General features: G+C 38.9%; 1 protein-coding gene across 2 annotated transcripts in view; it reads right to left on the bottom strand.

The window, feature by feature from the left end:
- Positions 1-7,678: 7,678 nt before the first annotated feature.
- Positions 7,679-25,731, bottom strand: part of tmem167a (transmembrane protein 167A) — a 31,393-nt gene continuing 13,340 nt past the window's right edge. For both annotated transcript variants that reach the window (XM_043708560.2, XM_043708552.2), the window contains exons 3-4: positions 19,024-19,058; positions 7,679-8,100 (exon numbers count right to left, since the gene is read on the bottom strand). In XM_043708560.2, coding sequence (XP_043564495.1) covers positions 8,030-8,100; positions 19,024-19,058 — 106 coding nt within the window. In that variant the 3' untranslated portion in view covers positions 7,679-8,029. The remainder of the gene's footprint in view (positions 8,101-19,023; positions 19,059-25,731) is intronic.

Here is a 25,731-nt window from a genome sequence, read left to right as displayed (position 1 = left end):
CCTGTACAGCTGCAACATCACTTCACGACTCATGAATTCAATCCCTCTGCTCATGAACGCTTATACACCATAGGCCTTCTTACAAGCTCTATCCACCTGAGTGGCAACTTTCAAAGATCTATGAACATAGACCCCAAGATCCCTCTGCTCCTCCACCTTACTAAGAACCCTACTGTTAACCCTGTATTCCGCATTCTTATTTGTCCTTCCAAAATGGACAACCTCACACTTGACAGGGTTGAACTCCATCTGCCACTCCTCAGCCCAGCTCTGCATCATATCTAAGTCCCTTTGCAGCCGACAACAGCCCTCCTCACTATCCACAACTCCACCAATCTTCGTATCATCTGCAAATTTACTGACCCACCCTTCGACTCCCTCTTCCAAGTCATTAATAAAAATTACAAACAGCAGAGGACCCAGAACTGATCCCTACGGAACTCCACTTGTAACTGGGCTCCAGGCTGAATATTTACCATCTACCACCACTCTCTGACTTCGACCGGTTAGCCAGTTTTCTATCCAACTGGCCAAATTTCCCTCTATCCCATGCCTCCTGACTTTCTGCATAAGCCTACCATGGGGAACCTTATCAAATGCCTTACTATAATCCATGTACACTACATCCACTGCTCTACCCTCATCCACATACTTGGTCACCTCCTCAAAGAATTCAATAAGACTTGTAAGGCAAGACCTACCCTTCGAGGAGAAAGTGAGGATTGCAGATGCTGGAGATCAGAGCTGAAAATGTGTTGCTGGAAAAGCACAGGTCAGGCAGATGCTGCCTGACCTGCTGCACAAGACCTACCCTTCACAAATCCGTGCTGGCTGTCCCTAATCAAGCAGTGTCTTTCCAGATACTCATAAATCCTATCCCTCAGTACCCTTTCCATTACTTTGCCTACCACCGAAGTAAGACTAACTGGCCTGTAATTCCCGGGGTTATCCCTATTCCCTTTTTTGAACAGGGGCACAACATTCGCCACTCCCCAGTCCCCTGGTACCACCCCCGTTGACAGTGAAGACGAAAAGATCATTTCCAACAGCTCTGCAATTTCCTCTCTTGCTTCCCACATAATCCTAGGATATGTCTAGGCGATGACTTTTTGGAGCAGCTTGTGGTTGAGCTCACAAGGCAATACTGGATTTAGTGTTGTGCAGTGAGGCAGACTTGATAAGGGAACTTAAGGTGAAGGAACCCTTTGGGCAGCACGGTGGCACAGTGGTTAGCACTGCTGCCTCACAACGCCAGAAACCCGGGTTCAATTCCCGTCTGTGTGGAGTTTGCACATTCTCCCTGTGTCTGCGTGGGTTCCCTCCGGGTGCTCTGGTTTCCTCCCACAATCCAAAAATGTGCAGGTCAGGTGAATTGGCCATGCTAAATTGCCCGTAGTGTTAGGTAAGGGGTAAATGTAGGGGTAGGGGTGGGTTGCACTTCGGCGGGGCGGTGTGGACTTGTTGGGCTGAAGGGCCTGTTTCCACACTGTGTAAGTAATCTAACCTAATCGAACCCTTAGGAGGCAGTGACCATAACATGATTGAATTTACTCTGCAGTTTGACATGGAGAAGGTGGAACCAGGTGTAACGGCGAATAAAAGCAACTATAGAGGCATGAGGGTGGTGCCGTCTAGAATTGACAGGGAGAGGAACCTAGCCAGAAAGACAGTGGAACAGCAATGGCAGGAGTTTCTGGGAGTAATGTGGGAGTCACACCAAAAATTCATCCTTTAGAAAAAGCAGCAGACTAGAGGGAGGATGAGGCAACCGTGGCTGGTAAGAAAAGTCAAGGACATCATAAAAGTGAAAGAGAAAGCATATAATGCGGCCAAGGGTAGGGGGAAGCCAGAGGATTGGGAAGCTACAAAGACCAAGAGAGGGCAACTAAAAAAGAGAGAAGATTAAATATGAGGGTAAGCTAGCCAGTAATACAAAAGAAGGTTGCAAGGATTTCTTTAGATATACACAGGGTAAAAGAAAGGTAAAAGTGGACATTGTGCCACTGGACAATTGTGCTGGAGAAGTAGTAATGGAGAACAAAGAAATGGGGGAGGAACTGAATAAGTACTTTGTGTCAGCCTTCATGGTAGAAAATACGAGTAACATTCCAAAAATTCGAGAGAGTCAAGAGGCATGGAGAAGTATGGTGGCCATCACCAAGAGGGTGTTCGAAAAACTGAAAGGTCTGAAGGTGGATAAACCCCATGGTTCAGATGGACTACACCCCAGACTTCTGAAGTAGATAGCTAAAGAGATAGTGGAGGCATTAGTGGTGACTTCCCAGGAATCATGGAAATCAGGGAGGGTTCCAGAGGATTGGAAAATCACTAATGTAACCCTCTGTTTAAAAAGGGAGTAGGGCAAAAAGATGGAAAATTACAGGCTGATTAGCCTGACTTTGGTTGTTGGTAAGATTTTGATCTGGGATCTCCATTGAGATTTTGGAATACTTGGAAATGCATGCTTAAAATAGGGCAAAGTCAGCATGGTTTTATCCAGGGAACATTATGCCTGACAAATCTGTTAGAATGTTAGAATCAAACGGAGGTTATCTACTCAGACTTTCAGCAGGCCTTTGACAAAGTTCCGCACAGAAGGCTTCTGAGTAAGATAAGGGCCCATGGTGCCAGAGACAATGTACTAGCATGGATAGAAGCTTGACTGTCTGGCAAAAAGCAGAGTGGGGCTAAAAGGATCCTTCTTGGTGGCAGCCCATAACTTGTAGTGTTCTGCAAAGCTCAGTGTTGGGACTGCTTTTCACTTTATACATTAATGATCGAGCTGAAGGAATTGAGGGCATTCTGGCTACGTTTGCCAATGATACTATTCCTCCATCTATCTTTGTATCAAGGAGGTGGGGAGGCTATGGAAGGTTTTAGACAGGTTAGGTGAGTGGGCAAAAAAGTGTCAGATCAAAAACAATGTGAAAAAATGTGAGGTCATGCACTTTGGCAGGAAGAATTGAGGCATATTTTCTAATGGGGAGAAAATTCAGAAATCTGAAGTGCAAAGGGACTTGGGAGTTCTAGTCCAGGATTTTCTAAAGGTAAACTTGCAAGTCGAGTCGGTAGTTATGAAGGCAAATATAATGTTGGCATTTATTTCAAAGACTAAAATATAGGTTTAAGACCATAAGATATAGGAGTGGAAGTTAGGCCATTCGGCCCATCGAGTCCACTCTGCCATTCAATCATGGCTGATGGATATTTCAACTCCACTTACCCACACTGTCCTCATAGCCCTTAATTCCTTGAAAGATCAAGAATTTATCAATCTATGTCTTGAAGACATTTAATGCCCCAGCCTCCACTGCACTCCATGGCAATGAATTCCACAGGCCTAACACTCTCTGGCTGAAGAAACGTATCCTCATTTTCATTCTAAATTGACCCCCTCTAAGGCTGTGCCCACAGGTCCTAGTCTCCCCGCTTAAGGGAAACAAATTCCCACCGTCCACCCTTTCTAAGACATGCGTTATCTCTTAAGTTTCTATTACATCTCCCCTCAATCTTCTAAACTCCAATGAATACAATCCCAGGATCCTCAGCCATTCATCGTATGTTAGGCCTACCATTCCAGGGATCATCCGTGTAAACCTCCTCTGGACATACTCCAGTACCAGTATGTCTTTCCTGAGGTGTGGGGTCCAAAGTTGGACACAGTAATCTAAATGGGGCCTAACTTGAACTTTACGATGTCTCAGAAGCACGTCACTGCTTTTATGTTCCAACCCATTTGCTTTCTTAACCATGGACTCAGCCTGCAAGTCACCATTTAGAGAATCCTGGATTAGTACTCCCAGATCCCTTTGTAATTTGGCTTTATGAATTTTCTCAGTTTAGAAAATAGTCCATGCCTATATTCTTTTTTCCAAAGTGCAAGACCTGGCATTTGCTCACATTGAATTTCATCAGCCATTTCCTGGACCACTCTCCTAAACTGTCTAAATCTTTCTGCAGCCTCACCACCTCCCCAGAACTACCTGCCTGTCTGCCTAACTTCGTATCATTGGCAAACTGTGCCAGAATGCCCACAGTCCTTCTTCCAGATCATTAATATATAAAGTGAACAGCTGCGGCCCCAACACTCACCCCTGCGGGACACCACTTGTCACTAGCTGACATTCCGAAAAAGAACCTTTCATCCCAACTCTCTGCCTTCTTTGAGCCAGCCAATCCTCAATCCATGCAAGGCTTTGGCCAGACCATATTTGGAGTATTGTGAGCAATTTTGGTCCCCATTCCTCAGGAAGGATGTACTGGATGGAATGGGTCCAGAGGAGGTTCATGAGAATGATCCCAGGAGTGAAAGGCTTAACACATGAGGAATGTTTGAGGACTCTAGGACTATACTTGATGGAATTTAGCAGGAATGGGGTGGGGAAGAAATCTAATTGAAACTTACAGAATATTGAACAGCCTGGACAGAGTGGACATTGGGAACATGTTTCCATTGGTGGAAGAGACTAGGCACAGTTATAGAGTAAAGGGAAGCCACTTCAGAACAGATGAGGAGAAACCCTTAGAGAATGGCGAATCTATGCAATACATTGTTACAGAAGGCTATGGAAGCCAAGTCATCGAGTATATTTAAGACAATATATAGGTTATTGATTGTCAGGGGCACCAAAAGGTTACAGGGAGAACAGAGTTAAGAAACTTATCAGCCATGACTAAATGGCAGAGCAGACTTGGATTGAATGGCCTAATTTCTGCTCCTGTGTCTTAGTTTTAACACCTTGTTTTCTTTCCACAGACCATGTCAGACTTGCTGAGTGGCCCCAGCAATTCTGATTTGTGTGTGTTTCAGATGCCCAGCATCCATATTTTGGCTTTACTTTAAGGAAATCTCTGAGCCAAGTGCTCTACTTGCTCCAGAGATGTGTAATATATACAGCAAGGCCGATGAGCAAATATCAATGACAAGAATGTATTTGGAGTGGGGAATGCTAATCCACTTCATCAGGACTAGTTCAGTTGTATAATCATGGACAAAGTGAGTTCATCCTGAAAAATGTTGCAGGTAGTGAGAACCGATACAGAGGGAAAGCTTACTTGACTTCTTCATGCTAATCGATCTGTCATAGATGCATTGGGAAGAGAGTTTACTTTATTATCCATATGGAGATCAACTCCAACCTTCACAATGAAAATACCCCATGTCATGTGGTAGAACCACAAGATAGATTAAGAGACTGGAACTCCCTACTTGATAGCAGGGAGGCCTTCATTTGGAGTGCAACAATTCAGAAAGTTAGTCTTCATTTCAAGTAGGAGAATGTCTAAGTGATGGTGACCATAATATAATGCATTTTAAGATGATAGGAAAGACATGAGGGATGAGGAACAGATTGAAAAATGCTATGAGTACCTGAGAATTGAACTAAAAAGAATAAAATGGGCAACAACATTGGCAAATGACAAAATGGCATACTAGTATCATAGGAACATTTTAAAAGATTCAGTTTATGGAAAAAACAATTCTCCAAAAAGAACAAACAAGCTAAACTCTAATGGGTCTCCATAGATAAATAAAGACAAAAGGAAACAGTTAAAAGTTAGGGAGAGGTCGTTCAGGATGAGTTCAGAGACAATAGCTGAAATTGTACAGTACCACTTGAATTTTATCAGTGAAAATGAGTGATTTGATTGAGGATCTTAAGTGGCCAATTAGCAGGACAGGCCCCATATGGCAATCAAGTGAGTCTTAGTGTCAGGCAAGGGTTTCCCTCCTTGACAGAAACACTGATCCTATCAGAGGCCCCTCAAGGTCTGTCCCCTCCACTGTGTCCTCTCCTGCCTTCAACCACTGTAGATTCCACCTCCTTACTTGGACTTACCAGCCTGGCCCTAGTAAGCTCCCACACTTACCTTACATTCTGGCTCCAATGCCTTGTTGAACTTACTGCATCCAATCAGTAGTCCATTAAGTTTGCACTGTGATTAGCCAGCACCTTTTTAAAATTTATATTCAGAAGTGCTTGCAGATGACAAAATGCTTCTTTCCATATCAGCAGTATTCTTTTCCAACCTACTAATCACCAAGAGTAAATCACTTGTGTTCTCCAACTTTCATGCAAAGCCCTTTAAGGCAAAGTCTCACCTTAAGTCAATTAAAGAGTTGCCAAGTGTTTGATGATATGGAGGTGGCAGTGTTGAACTGGGGTGGACAAGATCAGACGACATCAGGTTATAGTCCAACAGGTTTATTTGAAATCTCAAACTTTCGGTGCTTTGTATCCACCTGATGAAGGAGCAACACTCAAAGCTTGTGATTTCAATTAAAAATAGTTAATAAAGATTTAATTATGTCTTCCACACAAAGTAAAACTCCAACAATATAAGCTGGGTCACTGAGAAATCCAAGAGTACAGGGAATGCTTGAAGTAAACATAAGTAGATTTAATGGGCACCTGTAGAAATGTGAACAAAGAATATGGGGTTATGATATATTGTATATGCCATCGACAGAAATTCTTCAGGCCTCTCTGAACACATGGCTAGTCCTGGGGATTGGAAGACTACAAATGTGACACTGTGTTTGAGGAAAGGGACAGAGGATAACCCAGGCAACGAATTGAAACAGTTAGGAAGCAGACTTATAGGATCCCAGGGTTTATTAATGGAAGCATAGAGTATATATAAAAAAGGAAGTGATGTACACCTCTACAAATCAGTGATCAGATCACATTTGGAGCATTGCGTTCAGATCTGGGCAACTTATTTACATATGGATGTTAAAGCACTGGAGAGAGTGCAAAGGAGATTTATTAGAATGAAACCATGAATAAGGGATTTTTAGATTAGAGACAAGATTAGGAACAAGATGAGAGAAACTGGGCAATTGTCATGCCGAAACTGCACTACAAAAATCTGTGGGAAGTACTGGAATCCTGGATGATCACACGTATGCTAGAATGTGCAATTTGGGCTCAGGGCTGGTGATCTGGAATCTGAGTTCTAGGAATCACCAGACATCAGGAAAGGAGAAGAGTTACCTGGACACCTTATCATGGTCTTTCAGAGATTCAGGATGTCTTGGGAGCCATTCAAAAGACTGAGCATAACCCGATTGTGGGATTCTCAGGCAGATTTTTAGGAACAACTATTAATGGTCCAGGCTGGTTTGGAAAAGTCCACACCTGGCACACTATTATGAGGATTGACATGTCTAGTCCTTGGTAATTTCCATGTTTGGACCAGATTTAGTTCATAGCTCATGATATCTCAAAAAGTGTCGTGAGCCATAGTTTGCAATAGGGAACCTTTGGAAAGGCAAGTTCAAAAGTTTCTGTGCTCATATCACCTCACTGGCAAGCTACTGCACTTCCATGTCCATCCACCCAGCAGACAGGACTGGAAGCAGTGAACTCTATTCATGAAGCATGAAGAGGAAGCTTTAAAAACTATTCATTAATTTCCACTTTAAAAACCTTTTACTATAAGGGAATAGTTATCCATAACCTTTAAAATACCAACCGCAGACATTTCAAGCACTTGTAACCACAACCTTAAGTAAATAAATACTGCAAAATTGACAGCAAAGATCAGGGAGCCAGAAATGTCAGTTAAGCTCCGTTGTTTTAACAAAGTAATGAATATCTTCATTATGTGTTCCTTTGGGCTAAAGTATGCTGTTAGGATCAGTATTGTATTCTTTCAATGAAAAAAGTTTAAGTATCATTGAAGGTTTTTATTGACAATACAATATTTAGTCAGTTTCACACAGCAATAACTGACCAAATAATTCACATTGTGATATTAGTTCTTAATCTAGGATGGTTGTTGCAGTCCATATATATATAAAAAATGACTACAGTGGAGTTCTATCTCAAATATCTCAGTCCTTGGTCCAGTAACAGGGTTGTATCTGATGCCACTGCTAAGAAAAGCTTGTGACGGAAGAAGCAAAACACAGATTTTAGAAGCTGCAGCCTTTCGTGCATCACGGTCACATTTATAAAGTTCTTCTGTTGTGTATATTAACCAATGTCTATCATCCATAGTGCTGATCCTTTGAAGGCAATTGCTACTGCATAAACAGAATACTGAATGCCATTACTACACAACATATGGCGACATAGGGGCTTTTTCGTTCACCTGCAAAGCAAAAATAGGACAAAATGTTTAAAATAATTTAACATAAGAATGATTTAAAAACACAAATGAGAACCCGAAACATTGAACAAATTTAATCATACAATCGTTAAAAAGAACATGAAATATCATATTACATCTGAAGTTCAATAACTATTGGCATTTACACCATACTTTTAAATTGATCAAATATCCAAAAGGTGCTTTAGAAGAGCATTAAAGCAAAATTTGACAGAGTCACAAAGAGATATTAGGATAGATGATCAAAAGTTTGGTCCAAGAGGCAGCTTTTAAGAAACATCAGGTTTAAGATGAAAGAGAGACAACAAAAGATTTGGAGAGAATTCCAGAATGCAACCCTTGGCAAATGAAGGCATGGTCACCAATGTTGGAGTGAATCATTGTGGAATGCTCAAGAGGTCAGAATTAGAATTGTACTTGAAAGGTTCTATGATTTGAGGAAATTACAGAGAAATAAAAAGAGAGTACCATGGAGTAATTTAATATTTTTTCAAACCAAGGCATTATTGAACTTGGAGCAAATTGAGGTCAGTAAACAAAAGGGTTACAAGTGAACAGGGTTTGGTGAAAGAAAGATTGAGCACGCTTTGGATAACAATATTTGAGGGTAGAACATCGAAAACTTTATAAAAATAATAAAAACAAAAATTAGATTGTGTCAATACTATATTTTCCTGCCTGATGCAGGATTTACAAGGTCTTCAAAGAAAGAAGATAGATAGTAAAAGGCCATCCGCTAAAACTGATATCAGCTAGCTCTTTCTTCAGAAGTTTGGAAAGCTAGGTATCTCTGTGCAACACAGCACAGAACATGGGGAGGGGAATGAAGGAGGGAAGGTGGTGTTCTCTTGCTTGTGATTTTTTTTGAACATTTTCATTTTCTCTGAATTGGAACCTTACTGCACTATAGGTGGTTTGATGAGTATCCACAAAGTGGTTCAGGTCTATTCTTAAGGTTTACACAACTTAAGTACCACTGGTAAGGTTCACTGAAAAAAGAAAGGAAAGATAAAGGAAAACAATTAATCAATTAAAACACATTGAGGGCAGGACAGGTGGTGTGTTGCAACTGCAGAATGTGACTGCTCTTGAATGCCACTGTGATGCACAGTAAACATGTGATTCTGTTGGAGGCCAAATGCAGGCTTTGCAATTCGACGAGGAGGTTCGTGGATACTTTGTAACAAGGAACAGCCACAGCCCTTAGAATAAGATCTTCTGATTTGGTCAGGGACTATTGAGTGTGACTGCAAGTGAGGCAGGTAAGGCTAATCGGAGGTGGGGGGCGATGACGATGCAGAAGCCTCAGCTTTTGCAATTATTTAACAAAAATGAGCTTCTTTCAGCTTGTTTGAATGACAGTTGGACTACAGGATCAATCAACTAACTGACCACTAAAGAAAACTTCAAACTGAAAGAAAAAGTGCATTATTACAAAAAGGTGGTGGCAGATCAGAAAAAGTTGACTGAAAGATTAATAACAATGAAGAGAGTACAGAGAAAGCTAGCTAAAAGCATATAAATAAAAGTGAGAGTTTCTATAGATATTTAGAGCTAATAGACTGAACGTTGGCTCTTTAGAAGTCATTTTGAGCAATTGGTAATGGGAAAGGTGATGACAGGTAAATTGAATAGGTATTTTGCATTGGTCTTCACTACAGAGGATACGTAACATCCCATAAATAGCCATAAATCAGGAAATGGAAGGAAGAAGAAAATTTAAAAAATTAAGATCACTAGGAAAGTAGTATAGAGCAAATTGTCAAAGATGTGCACTGACAAATCCCCAAGTTCCAATGGACTTCACCATTCAAGTTCTTAAGAGGTGGCTACTAAGATAGCTGATGTTTTGGTTCTAATTTTCAAAATTCCATTAGATAGTAGGGCTGTGAATAGAACTCTTTTACTCAAAGTCAGAGGGAAGCACAAAGCCAGTAGTAATTATAGGCCAGTTAGCTTAACATCTGCTATAGAGAAAATGTTCGAAACTATTAAATATATTACAGCAGGGCACATAAAAAATTCAAGGTAACCAGGCAAAGTTTGATAGCCATAGTTTTCTGAAAGAGAAATCATGTTTAGCCAATTTATTTCAGTTCTTTGAAGTATTAGATACAATGGATAAAGGGGAATTGGTAGCTGTACTGTACTTAGATTTCCAGGATATTGATAAATGTGCCAAAGCAAATGTTATGGTGGAGAAGAAAGTCTCATGGTATAAGGCATTAAGATTCTAGTTGATATTACTGGACAAATCAGCTGCTGAACTGAAATCTCTGCCTTGATGGAGAGTATTTTATTTTGGTTTTAAAGACATGGTCTCCCATTGAAACAAGAGTGTGCAATGTTGAAGATATGTTTTTTATTAATAAGACACAAGTTTACTAAGTAAAAATGAAGAAAAATTAGCATAAACCAGAACTACATACAGATACATGTAATCCCAATAACACAAATATTCCTGTTCAGATCTCAAACATCTCTCGAACAGCCTTCATCAGAGAAGAATCCCTTTCTCTAATACCTTCATATGATTTCACTGTGACCTCAACTCCCAGTCTATAAAACTTCAAGAGTCTCCTTCTCGACCTTTCATACACCTGTGTTAAAAAGTTCTAAGCTTCAAAAATCCCCTCAGAGCTACTAGAATGTTATCAGTTGTTACGAGAGGAATGGTGTACAAAAGTTATGCTTGAGTTATACAGAGCACTTGTGAGGTCACATTTGAAGTAGTGTACTGTATATATTGGTCTCCTTTAAATAAAGATGTACATGAGGTGGAAGCCGTTCAGAGGATATTTGTCACACTAATATCTGGAATGGTCAGGTTGTCTTATGAAGAAAGATTGGACAGGCTAGGGTTGTATCCGTTGGGAGTTCAGAAAAGTGAGAAATTACTTCATTAAAACACAGATCTACAAAACAGAAAAAGACTCTTCAGCCTTTCGCATCCATGGTGGTCAAAAACCACTGAACGTTTCTAATCTCACTTTACAGCACTTGGCCCATAGCCTTGTATGCTTTGGCATCACACTGTGCATCTAAATACTTAAATGATAGGAGGGTTTCTGCCTTGACAATCCTTATAAGCAGCGAGTTCCAGATTCCCACCATTCTCTGGATGAAAAGGATTTTCCTCATATCTCCTTTAATTTTCTATCCCTTACCTTAAAATTCATGCTCCTTTGTCATTGATCTGTCCATTAAAAGGAGAAAAGTTTCTCACTCCAGCCCTGGTCTATGTAACTCAATCATGTACTCTCTCAATCTCCTCCGTGCTAAGGAAGCCAATCCCAATATGTCCAAACTCCGTTCGTAAACACTCCTGCCCAGGTAACACCCTGGAATATCTCCTCTGCACTATCATAACCCTCCTATAAATGTGCATTCCAGATCTGCACGCAATACTCTAGCTATGGCCTAAACAACGTCCCTGGTCTTAAAATCTATGCCTGGGTTTATAAAGGCAAGTTTCCCATATGTCTCCTTAATTTCTTTATCCACCCATCCTGATACCTTAAGGAACCAAAGTACAGCACAGGATCAGGCCCTTTGGTCCACCAAGCCTGCACTGACAGGACATCCTTCTAAACTAAAAAACCTTTTGCCTGTATGTGGTTGTATCCCTCTATTTCCTGCCTGTTTGCTCATCTGTCAAGATGCCTCTTAAATGTTGCTGTCGCATCTACTTCTACCACTTCCTCCAGCAGTAATTCCACTGTGTAAAACTTTGCCTCTCACATCTCCTTTAAACTTTCCCCTTCTTACCCAAAATCTATGCCCCCTATTGATCTACTGACATTTGACATTTCTACACTGGGAAAAAGACTTTGACACTCATTCTATTCATGCCTCTCAATTTTGTAAACTTCTATCAGGTTGCCCCTTAGCTTTCAAAGATGAAAGTGAAAACAAACCAAGTTTGTCCGATCTCTCCTCACAACTAATACTCTCCAAACCAGACAACATCCTGGTAAACCTTTCTGTACCCTCTCCAAAGCCTTCGCATCCTCTGGCAGTGTAACACCCAGAACTGAATGCAACATTGCACAAATTTTCTACTTCCCTTGTATTGAATGTGTGAGCATCGCCTGACTTTTTAAAAAAAAATGGTAATATTTAAAAAGGTGGGTACATACTAAGAGTTCTGAAGAAAAGGGTGGAGATAGCACGTCAGTTCATGAGGAAAAACAGATCAGGTTTTATTTTAAGCCCATGGATGATTATGATTTCAAAAAGTGAAGATAAAGAAGCATTAGTCTATCAGCTTAGAGAAAGCTTAATTGGCCTCAGTTGCAAGTAAGTAGAAATTTTGGTGGGCCCAAAGATAATAACTTTTGTCTTTCTGACACCAAGCCAGAAGATGATATGACACATTCAAGACTGGATGAGAGAAGAGTAGTCTTAATGCAATTAGTGAACTGAATATTTCAAAACAAGTGAGGTTGACATGACTCCTATACTTGATGTCACGGGGGAAATTGTACATATTTAAGTAAAACGAACACAGGATGAATCCAGGGTTCAAAGCCGCCTCTTTAATCTGTGTGTTGGATATATGTAGATAGTAAAGAGGGAAATTGGATGCAAAGTAAGGATAAATACAGATTTTTATTTGGCCTTTCCTTCCCTAATGCTGATGATTTCTCTATTACCTGGATAGATTTCAATATCTTTTAGCTGGCAATGAGGATCCAGCTGTAGCTGTGAATGCAGAGATTCTTAACTGGCCAAGTGTCAGTTTTTGTTAAACTGATCCATATCAAATCCACAGGAATCACATTCTAAATAACTATTTCACCATTCAGTCAAATATTGCAACAACACGTGGTAATGACATTAAATAAGGACTTAAGGTACAGCACACAGACTTTGTTTATTGAAAATTAAATCAGTTCACAAATACATAGTTCATTTTCAAAGGATTAAATAGAGTTTGAGGAAAAGATGCAAGAACTGCTCGTAACTCATGTTCCTTATTTAGTCATTGGACGGCACCCCGTTTACGGAGATAGTGGGATCCAGACAGTGATCTCCTTGAACTATCAACTCTCAGACATGTTTCTCTATAGATGCTGTCTGACTTATTTAGCATTTCCAAGTTTCTACACATACTTCTTTATAAAAACCAGGTTATTTGTAAATTATTTCTAAGAAGAGTAAGTTAGATCTGGGTGCCAGGGGCCTTTGGACTTCTCTTTCACATCATGCTTTTAGTGGGGTGCTTTCATTACTTAATGCCCAACTTCATTACCCTTTCTCTTATTGTACAAAATTGTTTTAAACAATTGCAATTTTGTTTTAACTGATCTTTCTCCTCGTAGGGATCTGTTAGATATAGTATTAAGAATTATTATTGTTAAGAACTAGTTTTGGGATAAGACATTCATTCCTTCAAGCTTGCCCTATTCTGCAAGATCATTGCTTATCAGCCTAGGCCTCAATTCCTCTTTCGTGCCAGCTCCCCATAGCACTCAACTATTTCCAAAACCTACCAACTTCCAAAATACTTTCAGAAACCCCAACTCTGGTAGAGAATTCCAAATATTTACTATCCACTGGAAGAAGAAATTCTTTGCATTTCAGTTTTAAATGAGTGTACCCTTATTCTGTAGTAATGTCCCCGAGTTCAAGATTCCATTAGTAGAAACACCTTCACAATACGTAAGCTGTCAAGCTCATTCAGAATCCTGCTTGTTTCAATAATATCATCCTTCTAAACTGTAATGAATAAAGGCCTAATCTGTTCAATAAATCAACCTTTTCACACTACAAAATCAGCCTAATGAATCTCTTTTGAACAGCCTCCAATGTCAGTATGCCTTTTATTAAAGATAGAAGCAAAATTGTACTCCAAGTGCAGCCTTACTAACATACTACATGATTATAACAAGATTTATTTTATTTTTAAATTTTTAAACCCCATAACAATAAAGGCCAAAAATTACAATTCCCTACTTGAGATTCCATTTGCCTACATTCTAACTTTTTCTGTTTCACGCACAACACTCACATCCCTCGAGCTTCACTACTGAGTTTGTCTTCAATAATGACCCTTTTGATTCTTCCTGTCAAAGTGCATGACCTCACATTTTCCAACCTTCACTTTCCAAGGTTTTGCCCATTCACTCAACCTATTTATATCCCCTTACAGATTCATTGTCGTCATTCCCTCCCTTTTTTTTGGGAAATCAAATTTGCATACATGATCCTTTGTCTTCTTCTCCAAATCATTACTATACATGTTAAATAACTGAGGTCTTAGGACTGAACCTTCTTGCACTCCACCAGTTAAATCTTCCTAACTTGAAAATGACCCACTAATCCCAAATATCTTGTGTGCATTAACCAGTTCTCAAGCCATGCTAACACATTACCCCGACAGCATGAGCTCCTACCCAGCACTCCCTAATTTTCTTTCTGGCTGCACAGGCCTCTCAAGCCCAAGCACAGTAGCAATTTTCAGAACCAGAAATGATTGCCACGCGCAAAACCTTGCGGCGGCGGTGGCGCACAGCTTAGAGGGAACTCTGATACTTTGTGCAATAAGCTATGAGGTACCTTAAGTGCGTTCTGGAAGTCTAAGTACACTGCTCTACTGGTTCCCCTCTGTCAACACTTATATCCTCAAAGAACTCCAGCAAACTTGTCAAACATGATTTCCCTTTCTCAGAACCATACTGATTCTTTGGATTGCATTCAGCTGTTCTAATACAGGTTTACTCCATTTCCTCCCCTATATTCTCTCTTCCTGGATCTCAGCATACTTACTTTCCATCTGCTTGGATTGATTATCCATGTGTCAAGCAAACGTAGGACTGGGAACTCCACTTATTCTACTCTTACTGACCCCTTAGAATTATCTTTAATTTTCACATACTTAAATGAAACCAGGGTCAAGATTAACATTATTTAAATTAACAGTTCTTCACTAAGCTCAACTTATTTTAACTCTCAAGAGATTTTGCAAAATATTAATTTTGATTGTTGTCTCTACAAATGATCAACCCCCCCATTCCAACACTTACTTTCTTTGCTTTAGATTTTCAAAATGATATTGGAAGTTAAACAATTTTAATAAGTAGCACCTTCAAGAAAAATAACATGATACTGAAATACTAAGGAAAAAAGTAAAATGTCTTTTAATATCTCTTGATATTTCTTTGAGTCGATCAATAACAAATACATAGACAACTAACTTTGCATTAAAAACAGTCTTGCTTATGGCACTGGAATTATATTTTTATAAACTGATTGCACACTACTAGAGCAATATTTTATTTCTTTAAAAGTAAACAGCCAATTTAATTCATTTATTGTATTCTTAAAGCTCTATGGCCTTATTAATAAATGATATAACTTGGTTCAAACCATAATTGAATAAATTTTAGAAGTATGAGACAGTTTAATATTTAATGCCACTGATACCGGATTGTTACTTTTCTGAAAACTGTGAGAAAGTATCTTTGATTTCCATTTATCATGTGGAATATAAAAGGCAAAACAAGCCTTCATATGCCCATGCAAAGTGAACCACTAAAGACTGTTTCCCATTCAACTGGTTTGTCTCAGAAGTATTTTAGGATTACAAAGTTTTACATTAATAAGCTCAAAGAACAGTTTGTGGGAGTTTATAGGCAAAGGAATTGATGGTAGATCAGAGTCCACATTTTTCTCAGTAATAATGGGTCCAGTGTGGTCAATTTCTAGCAGTTAACACTTGAAGAACATAGCTGTCTGAATGACTGCTTACTTAAATAAGAATTTGTTCTAACTTAAATCATAAAATAGTCCCAATTCTGGCTTATATATAAATTCTATTATTGCAGATTTATATTAATAACTAATTGAATAACGATGTAAAGTTATTCAAGTATTTTAATGTACAATCTGAATATGTTAGAATCTCTCCGTTCAAAATAAATCACATTTGGGAATCCTAGAAACCTTTCATGTGACCGACCTAGGTCTTAAATAACAAATAGATAATGTGCCCCATATTATTTGAATCAAACTTTGGCAATCAATGCAGTCTATGTCAATTGCTTAAGAACCTAATGAGTCAAAGTACTTGCATGTTTTCTGCTAACAGTTGACTTCAACACATGAGAATTAGGATAGAAATAGCTTAAAAATATGCACAAGTCAATACCATGTACGTACTGACTGATTCAACAAAAAGTATGGGCTCACAAAATTCTCTCTCAATTAACATTCTTCCCCAAAATCTGAAATTCCAGAAAGTTGAACATTGCTTGTTAGAATGTCTTGGAGTCCGATTTACAAAAACAACTGAACATCGTCATAGTAACAACATTTTATGGACCTGTTTCCTTATTCTTGTTTATTATGTACCACACTATGCATGGAGAATAGATCAGACTCTGATGTTAATATAGGGTAAAATCAATTAAAAACACTTGGTTTTTTTATAGGATTCTGAATGTTTAAAATTGTCTTTCAAAGCCATATTTATTTATGTCTGATTAAGAGGTGGTACTACTATAACTTGATGAATCCCACTCTGACCGGATAATAAAGATGCCTAGAACACCACAATGACTTGTGAATTACAGCAGCAAATGCAACCCACTACTTTAATTTCCAAGCACAAAATGAGCTCAAGATTTTCCAACATTTGCAAAGATGACAATAGCTTTCATCACATCGTTACTTTCTTATGGTTGCAAATACAGAACTCAAGTATACTTTAGATTCATTAATACCCACAAGGCATTAATTTTGATTCTTCACCCTCAGAAAAATGCCCACATTACATGAGCTATTCTGAATGTATAAATGCATCTTCTGATTGAAATATTTTGGAATATTTACCTCCACGATTAAAAATATAGCTTACTAAAATATTCAAAACTCTTGACAAGGTCTGGATGCTACAAATGTTATCTTCATAATTACATTATTCTCAGACTGTAGTGCATCTAATCTATTTAAGAAAATATATTTTCCTCTTCTTTTTGCCTGGTCTAAATAGCAACTTTAAGAGCAGACAGTACACAATCAATTTCATTCACAGCAACAAAAATGTAGATCTTCTGTATACTACCTTTTGAAACAGGGTGCTACATTGACAGCAGCATTTGTTATAAATGGATCTCAATAGTTTGAATGAGAGCGCAAAATGCTTCGCTATTCCCAAGTCTTAAAATTCTTAAGAAACAGAAACTTTTTCAAAACAGCAATATATCCTGAATTAATCTTTGCTCATCAAGAGTTGTTTAGTAAAGAAAATAGCGGATGTAGTCTTGCACAGCCTTCACGAAAGGAAGAAATACAAAACAAAAATTCAAAAAAGGAGTTAAATTGTTAGAACAGTACTGAATTGTGGACCTAGATTGACAAAAGAACCTGAATTAAATGGGAAGTTTCAAATCATTCTATTGTCTTCAATCTGACATCCAAACATTGAACACTCCTGGTAATTTTTGGGTTATTACAATCTTCAGTGGAACAAAACCTCAACCCAGCATTCTGGAAATCCCTAATTAAAATTTGAAGATAAACACCAATGACATTTTTACTTTCAGTGAGATATCTGTTGCATAGATTAATTATGTACAAAATAAGTTTGGCAATTTCTAAGTTTACCATTGAGCCCCAATGCTTGACACCAGGAATACAGGTATAAAATATGATGATTTACATCCTATTTGTAGATTGGAATATTATATCCTTGTTTTTCATTTTGCACATGTGCACTTGAGCACTAAAACTGTACAGCTGTGCCCAAATTGCCCAAAATATGGAGGTAAATTTTGTAAAATTATAGATGTTTTGAAAATTGCAAATTTTAAATTGAAGTTCCACCCTCATCTGCACCCAGTCCCCCCCCCCCAGCCCGATCAAACCCTCCATATGCACAAGACTCATCTTTGATGAGTTAAAATATTATTTACTTTATTTTTAAACCAATATAAGTAGTCTGGACTAAAGCCAGGAAGAAGAATTTCTATTTTACTATTAATACACTAGAACATGCAGCAGAATATGATGCAAAACCCAATAAGAATGTATCACACTCCTTCAGTGCTGAATCCAGCAGGGAGTGTTACCATTTAAGGATGCAGTTAGCATTTTACTTTTGTACTGATTCAAAGTGCATTTGGCTTTATAGTGATTGTATAATGATTCTGAAATCAAGCGCACAGTGAAGACTGAGCTGGTCTCCAGGAATGAAAGGAACAAGAATATTGAGTGGAAACAGATGGGCAATTTGTGATAAATGTCAAAACTAATCAGAAAGGAGACTTACTATTTGGGAAGGGAGAAATGGAAAGTACTTTATAAAGTTTACATTTTACGTAGGTTTTGCAACAGTCTAGCAACTTGTAAAGATAACTTTTGGTGAAGAGCTCCTCTATAGTGTATTAAAGAATGGCACTCCAGATGACAATGGGCCTGCACTAAAGGATTAACTCGCACCAAGAAATACACATACTAATTATAAATTAATCAAACATTAAATGACAATGTGTTTCTTTAATTATACTGATATTACTATATATTCTACAGCACAGAAGCATAGCTGAGACTTGGCTAGATTGCAGAATGAAAAACAAAGTACAGAATCGACAGCATTGTAAGGATCAAGTCAATAAATAAGCACTATGAAAAAATCAGCATGTTTAAATCTATATTGATCAATTAATTGCAGAATTGGGGGATTCAGACAAAATGTTATGGAGATAGACAGAAAGGACAGTTTGGCACCAGACAGGTGACTATTTAAACTTGAATGCAAAACCATTTTTAGGTCTGAAGTATTATAAGCTGCAACTTTCACTGTAACATTTTGCATTAACATTACTGTTGAAGATAGAGGAAGAAGAACTGTCAAAGTAAAACTGAACATTATTAAAAGAAAAAGCACAGAATATTGCTTACCTATTCTAGCACACTTCCAAAATATTCCCAGTAGTCTGGAAAACAAATAGCTTTCTTTAAATTCAACAAAACATTTGCAAGAAATTTACTGTGATGAAATCTGATGGATTACAATTTCAATGAATTTTATATTTGACACTTGTCATTCAGGATGGGAGAAATGAAAATAAAACAACAACATATTCTTCATCTTACCCAGTTTCTGGATTGCTCAAGCAATGTAGAGTATAATAATTTTTTTGTAAAGATATCCTCTTTATGTAAGATGATGCGCCAGAGACATTAGCACTGAGAAACCCATTCAAGTATATGATGAATTACTGAACACCAGTGACATTTTTGTTGTTGCAACAAATAGAAATTTACATACTGTAACTATAAGGAATGGTTACAAATTAGCTAGAAAGTATGGAGCATAAAGAGGACCTTTGTTTAGTAATGGACTTGCGACAACAGTACATATGTTGGATGGACTCACTGATGGAAAGAAGTGTCAAGAACAGCCAAATTAGCATTTCAGACTCATTAGTGTAATGTGTAGTTTCATAATCAACAATGACACTTTATAGAGCTGGAGGAAATGGAAGCAGACATACTCATAATCTGCCAAACCAAGGCATGAAAGTAGTATCAAATTAGGTTCATTAACTCGATATTCATCTTAAATTGGGTAATGAAACAAAAAAACAACTGACCATTGATTTTGAGAATGCTAATTTATGGAAAAGATCTCATTGCTCAAGTCACACCTTATTCATTTCACATCTTTCAGGAACAAAGACAACACTTTCTTTAAGAATTCTTCTGTAAATCAAGATGTTGTTTTCAGAAAGGAAATTAACATTTTGACTCCACTTTCCTATTTAATTCAGGCTGAATACACAATTCAATTTTAAACTGTATATTTTAAAATATTTTCAGTTTGGAAGGCTTTGCACAGGATTGGCTTGCGGAAATCTGAATCATGAAACATATTAGCTTTCAATGTCTTTTAATATTACCTTTGATAACATTTTTGTGAAATAATTAAATTGAACATTGAGACAACTGTTGGCAACAATGCAGAGTATCACCACATTTAAAATAGGGATATTCTGTAACTCAAGACCTGGAGAACCTTTGTAGCGGTTACTTTTCACAAGAGAATATGGATGAGGAAGGGTTTCAGAATCCTCTTTGGGCTACAAATGAAAAATTTATTTTAGTGGAAATAAGTTTAACTTTTCAGATATTAACTTTTCAGGCTTCCAATAATGCTACTCTGAATCAGCAGCTCAAATATTCAATAGGTATATTCCTACCATCTGTCTGGGGAGGTACCTTGCTTTGATATGCCTTCTTTCTCCTGCGAAGTAGAATCTACTCAAAATGGGACAAGATACTGTGGGTGAACTTATTTAACACAACTGAGATACAGAATAAAACAAGAACTATAATTAAGGGAGGAGAGAAGAGATCTACTACAAGCCAATTTAAATGCACGTTGACTAAACATTATCAGAGTAACTAATAATCATGTTATACCAAACTTCTCTTGCTCAAACTGATATCAAAAAGGTAAGAAAATGAAACCTTATCTGAATTCAGCTACAAATTCTGTAATTTCTTTTTACAACCTAATTTTGACAGCAGACATTATCAGCAAAGCACCCAGGGATAAATTTCAAAATAAAAAAAAGTAAAAATAAGAAGCAGTGAAGGATCAGCCAATTGCACGTATGAACTGCACCAATAATGTCTGTTCCAGATTTAACTGGCACTCAACACCTTCAACTTTTACTCCCTTCACCACTGACACATGCTGGCAGCATCATACACAATCTATAGGTTGCAATGTAGTAACTCATTAAGGCTCATTCAAAAGAATCTTCCAAACCTAGAATAACTGGAAGGATAGGCACAGATGCTTTGGAACATCACCTGCAAGTTTTCTTCCAACCTTCTCAACAGCCTGACTTGAAACTATATGACTGTTCTCTCATTATAGTGGAGTCAAAATCTTGGAAATCATTTCCCAGACATATTAAGATTAGATTAGATTAGATTACATTACATTACAGTGTAGAAACAGGCCCTTCGGCCCAACAAGTCCACACCGACCCGCCGAAGCGAAACCCACCCATACCCCTACATTTACCCCTTACCTAACACTACGGGCAATTTAGCATGGCCAATTCACCTGACCCTGCACATCTTTTGGACTGTGGGAGGAAACCGGAGCACCCGGAGGAAACCCACGCAGACACGGGGAGAACGTGCAAACTCCACACAGTCAGTCGCCTGAGGCGGGAATTGAACCCGGGTCTCAGGCGCTGTGAGGCAGCAGTGCTAACCACTGTGCCACCGTGCCGCCCACATTAAGAGTGAAGCTACCCTTCATGGACTGCAGCAGGGCAAGGAGGCTGCTTGCGATCACCTTCTGAAGAGCAATTCAAAATGGACAATAAATGCTGGCTTCGTCAGTTCCTGTTTTGGGCCTGCTACAATGTTCCAACAAAGCACAACTCAAGCTTGAAGTCAACATTTCATTTTGTGCTAAAGCACTTACAGCATTAAGGTCTCGACACTGAATTTCATAATTTACGAAACTGACTACATTATGCCCATTCTCCATACATTCACTTCACAACTTAATTTAGACCCATTTTACAACGCCTTTGTCTTTTGCACTGGGCCTCCAAGTCATCTCCCTTTTGTTCCTACTCTGTCTCTGACAAAAGTATAAAAACCCCATTTGCCAATACCTTTTAGCTTAGAAAGACAGTAAAGAGACATGAAAGTTAAATGTTTCTTTCTCTACAGATGTTGCCAGAACCACTGGAATTTATCCAGCTTCCTGTTTCAGATTTCCAGCATCCGCAGTATTTTGATTTACTTGAGATTTACAAGAGATTTGATAGAGTTTACAAGATCATGGAGGTGTTTCATGAGGTACACAGAAAAGCTTCCCATCAACTGATGGCATAAGATCTGGAAGGTTTTGGCCAAGAAGTGCAGGGTAACTTAAGGACATGAAATATCATGACTTTGTGACTGACATTGTGACTGGGGATAGCAACAAACATCAGATTTGAGTAGACAACTCAAATTAAGTGAAGAAGCAAAAGAGATGATTATAAAATTATATTATCACTTTGGTGATAGAAACATCACTCCACAGAAAATTAACCTTTCAAATTCTACATTATTCCAAGTATATTTGTATCATTGATAGTCACAGGTGAGGTGCCAGAAGACTGGAAGTTGGCAAACGTGGTGCCATTGATTAAGAAAGGTGGTAAGAACAAGCTAGGGAACTATTAGACCAGTGAGCCTGATGTCGGTGGTGGGCAAGTTGTTGGAGGGAATCCGGAGGGACAGGATGTACATGTATTTGGAAAGGCAAGGACTGATTAGGGATAATCAGCATGGCTTTGTGCGTGGGAAATCATGTCACCAACTTGACAGTTTTCTGAAGTAACAAAGAGGTTTGATGAGGGCAGAGCGGTGGATGCAAGACGTTTGACAAGGTTACCCATGGCAACATTAGATCTCATGGAATACAGGGAGAACTAGCCATTTGGATACAGAACTGACTCAAAGGTAGAATTGTTTTTCAGACCTGGAGGCCTGTGACCAGTGGAGTGCCACAAGGATCGGTGCGAGGTCCACTGCTTTTCATCATTTATATAAATGACTTGGATGTGAGCATAAGAGGTATAGTTATTAAGTTTGTTGATGACAACAAAATTGGAGATGTGATGGACAGAGAAGAAGGTTACCTCAGATTACAACGGGATCTTGGCCAGATGGGCCAGTGGGCCGAGAAGTGGCAGATACAGTTTAGATTGTGAGGTGCTGCATTTTGGGAAAACAAATCTTAGCAGGACCTATACACTTAATAGTAAGGTCCTAGGGAGTGTTGCTGAACAAAGAGGCCTTGGAGTGCAGGTTCATAGCTCCTTGAAAGTGGAGTCACAGGTAGATAGGATAGTGAAGGCAGCGTTTGGTATTCTTTCTTTTATTGGTCAGAGTATCGAGTACAGGAGTTGGGAGGTCATGTTGCGGCTGTACAGGACATTGGTTAGGCCACTGTTGGAATATTGCGTGCAATTCTGGTCTCCTTCCTATCAGAAAGATGTTGTGAAACTTGGAAGAGTTCAGAAAAGATTTACAAGGATGTTGCCAGAGTTGGCAGATTTGAACTATAGGTAGAGGTTGGATAGGCGAGGGCTGTTTTCCCTGGAGCGTTGGAGGCTGAGGGGTGACCTCATAGAGGTATATAAAATCATGAGGGGCATGGATAGGATAAAAGACAAAGTCATTTCCCTGGGGTCAGGGAGTCCAGAACTAGAGGACATATGTTTAGGGTGAGAGGGGAAAGATATAAAAAGAGACCGAAGGGGCAACTTTTTCACACAGAGGGTGGTACGTGTATGGAATGAGCTGCCAGAGGATGTGGTGGAGGCTGGTATAATTGCAACATTTAAGAGGCATTTGGATGGGTATATGAATAGGAAGGGTTTGGAGGGATATGGGCTGGGTGCTGGCAGGTAGGACTAGATTGGATAGGGATATCTGGTTGGCATGGACAAGTCAGACTGAGGGGCCTGTTTCCATGCTGTACATCTCCATAACTCTGAGTACCCTTCATCATACCTAGGACAATTGAAAATGCTTCTCAGAGTCACACATTATTCATCAGGATTTACATTTATATTTTTCACAAATGTGGTTTCAGAAGAATAGAGCACTTTACCAGTTTTATTACCTGTTGTTGACAAATATTTCCAAAATCAGATGTCTCAATGGTCAAAAACAGATAAAATAGACTTTCTTCTATGCCTAAAACAGCTAACAACTCCAACATTACTAGGACACTCCCTGCTGTGCCAGTGTGAGTTTTTCCATTTCCTACGTCAGCATTCTTACTAACCCTTAGCAAAACTGCCAATCTGTATGCATTACAGACAGTTTTGTGCTATGAAATCATGTCTACAAGGAACTACGTTATGACTGTCTAAACTTAATTTAAGATCTTTACAGTGCAGAAACAGGATAGTATTGCTCCATCAGTCTGGGTTAGATTTAAAATTTAGTCTCAGGAGGCAAAATACAAGGGCGTAGTTAAATTACACCCACTAGTTTGTTAATATGCATGTTAAAAGGTTAGCTTTGTACTAGTTGTCGTATAATAAATTAGAGGAGAGCCAAATTTGTTTCGGAATACCTTCTGATAGTCTCACATTCAGAATAAAATTATAGTTTGGCTTCTGTTACATTGTTCATCTTGTGTCATTGCAGACACACGAACAACATAGAGATTTACACTGGAAACAGGCCAATTCCTTCTGCCAATTTCTTTGCCTTTCCAGATGTCACCTTTCAGCTGTGCCTTCTAATTATATGCACTGCGTTTGTTAAATGCCTATTGTACCTAAGGTTTAATATGCTTTCTCGTGTTTCAGTGCATGAGCAAGGGATGCATTTACTTGAATTAATTCCCTTCTCACCCTTAATGAAATGTACGGCTGATGTAGCAAACACATCTTTGAAGACATTTCAAACAATTACTTGTGTTGAACTGAGTAAAAAACAGAACGTACCTACTTAACTGAAACTAAGAACAAAGAGCCCTTGGAGTGCAGGTTTGTTATTCCTTGAAAGTGGAGTCACAGGTAGACAGGATAGTTGAAGGCAGCGTTTGGTATGTTTTCCTTTATTGGTCAGAGCATTGAGTATAGGAGTTGATCTCCCTGCTATAGAAAAGATGTTGTGAAACTTGAAAAGGTTCAGCAAAGATTTATAAGGATGTGGTCAGGTTTGAGCTATAGGGAGAGGTTGAATAGGCTGGGGCTGTTTTACCAAAGTTTTGGAGGCTGAGATTGACCTTATAGAGGCTTATAAAATCACGAGGGGCATGGATAGAGTAAATAGATAAGATCTTTTCACTGGGGTGGGGGAGTCAAGAATTAAAGGGTATAGGTTTAGGGTGAGAGGGGAAAGATTTAAAAGGGACCTAAGGTGGCACAGTGGCTCAGTGGTTAGCACTGCTGCCTCACAGCACCAAGGTCCCAGATTCGATTCCAGCCTTGGGTGACTGTCTGTGTGGAGTTTGTACATTCTCCCAGTTTCTGCATGGGTTTCCTCTGGGTGTTCTGGTTTCTTACCACAGTCCAAAGATTTGCAGGTCAGATGAATTGGCCATGCTAAATTGCCCATAGTATTAAGTGCATTAGTTAGAAGGAAATGGGTCTGGGTGGGTTACGCTTCAGAGGGTTGGTGTGGACCTGTTGGACCGAAGAGCCGGTTTCCACACCGTAGTAAATCTAAGGGGCAACTTTTCTTTAAAAACACAGAGGGTGGCGCATGTATGGAATAAGCTGCCAGAGGAAATGGTAGAAGGTAGCTGGTACAATTACATTTCAAAGGCATCTGGATGGGTATCTGAACAGGAAGGGTTTAGAGGGATATTGGCAAACAGGACTAGATTATTTTAGGGTATCTGGTCAGCATGGACAAGTCGGACCAAAGGACAAGTTCCCATGCTGTATATCTCTATGACTCAATAATTGGTATGATGCTATCTCCTGTTTTGCAACTTTAGTTTAATTGTTTATATGTATTAGTGCAGTGCTGTCTGTGATATATCGAAGTTGGCACTTACATTCTGGATGAAAAATGGTTTCATGTTGATCAGCCGAGATGACATTAAGTAAGGTCTCAGGC

Source organism: Chiloscyllium plagiosum, unplaced genomic scaffold, assembly GCF_037043375.1.
Source record: "Chiloscyllium plagiosum isolate Xiang-an unplaced genomic scaffold, Cpla_swu_hap1 HiC_scaffold_2, whole genome shotgun sequence".
NCBI lineage: Eukaryota > Metazoa > Chordata > Chondrichthyes > Orectolobiformes > Hemiscylliidae > Chiloscyllium > Chiloscyllium plagiosum.
Note: the sequence above shows the minus strand (reverse complement) of the source record. Positions and strands in the feature narration are given on the sequence as shown.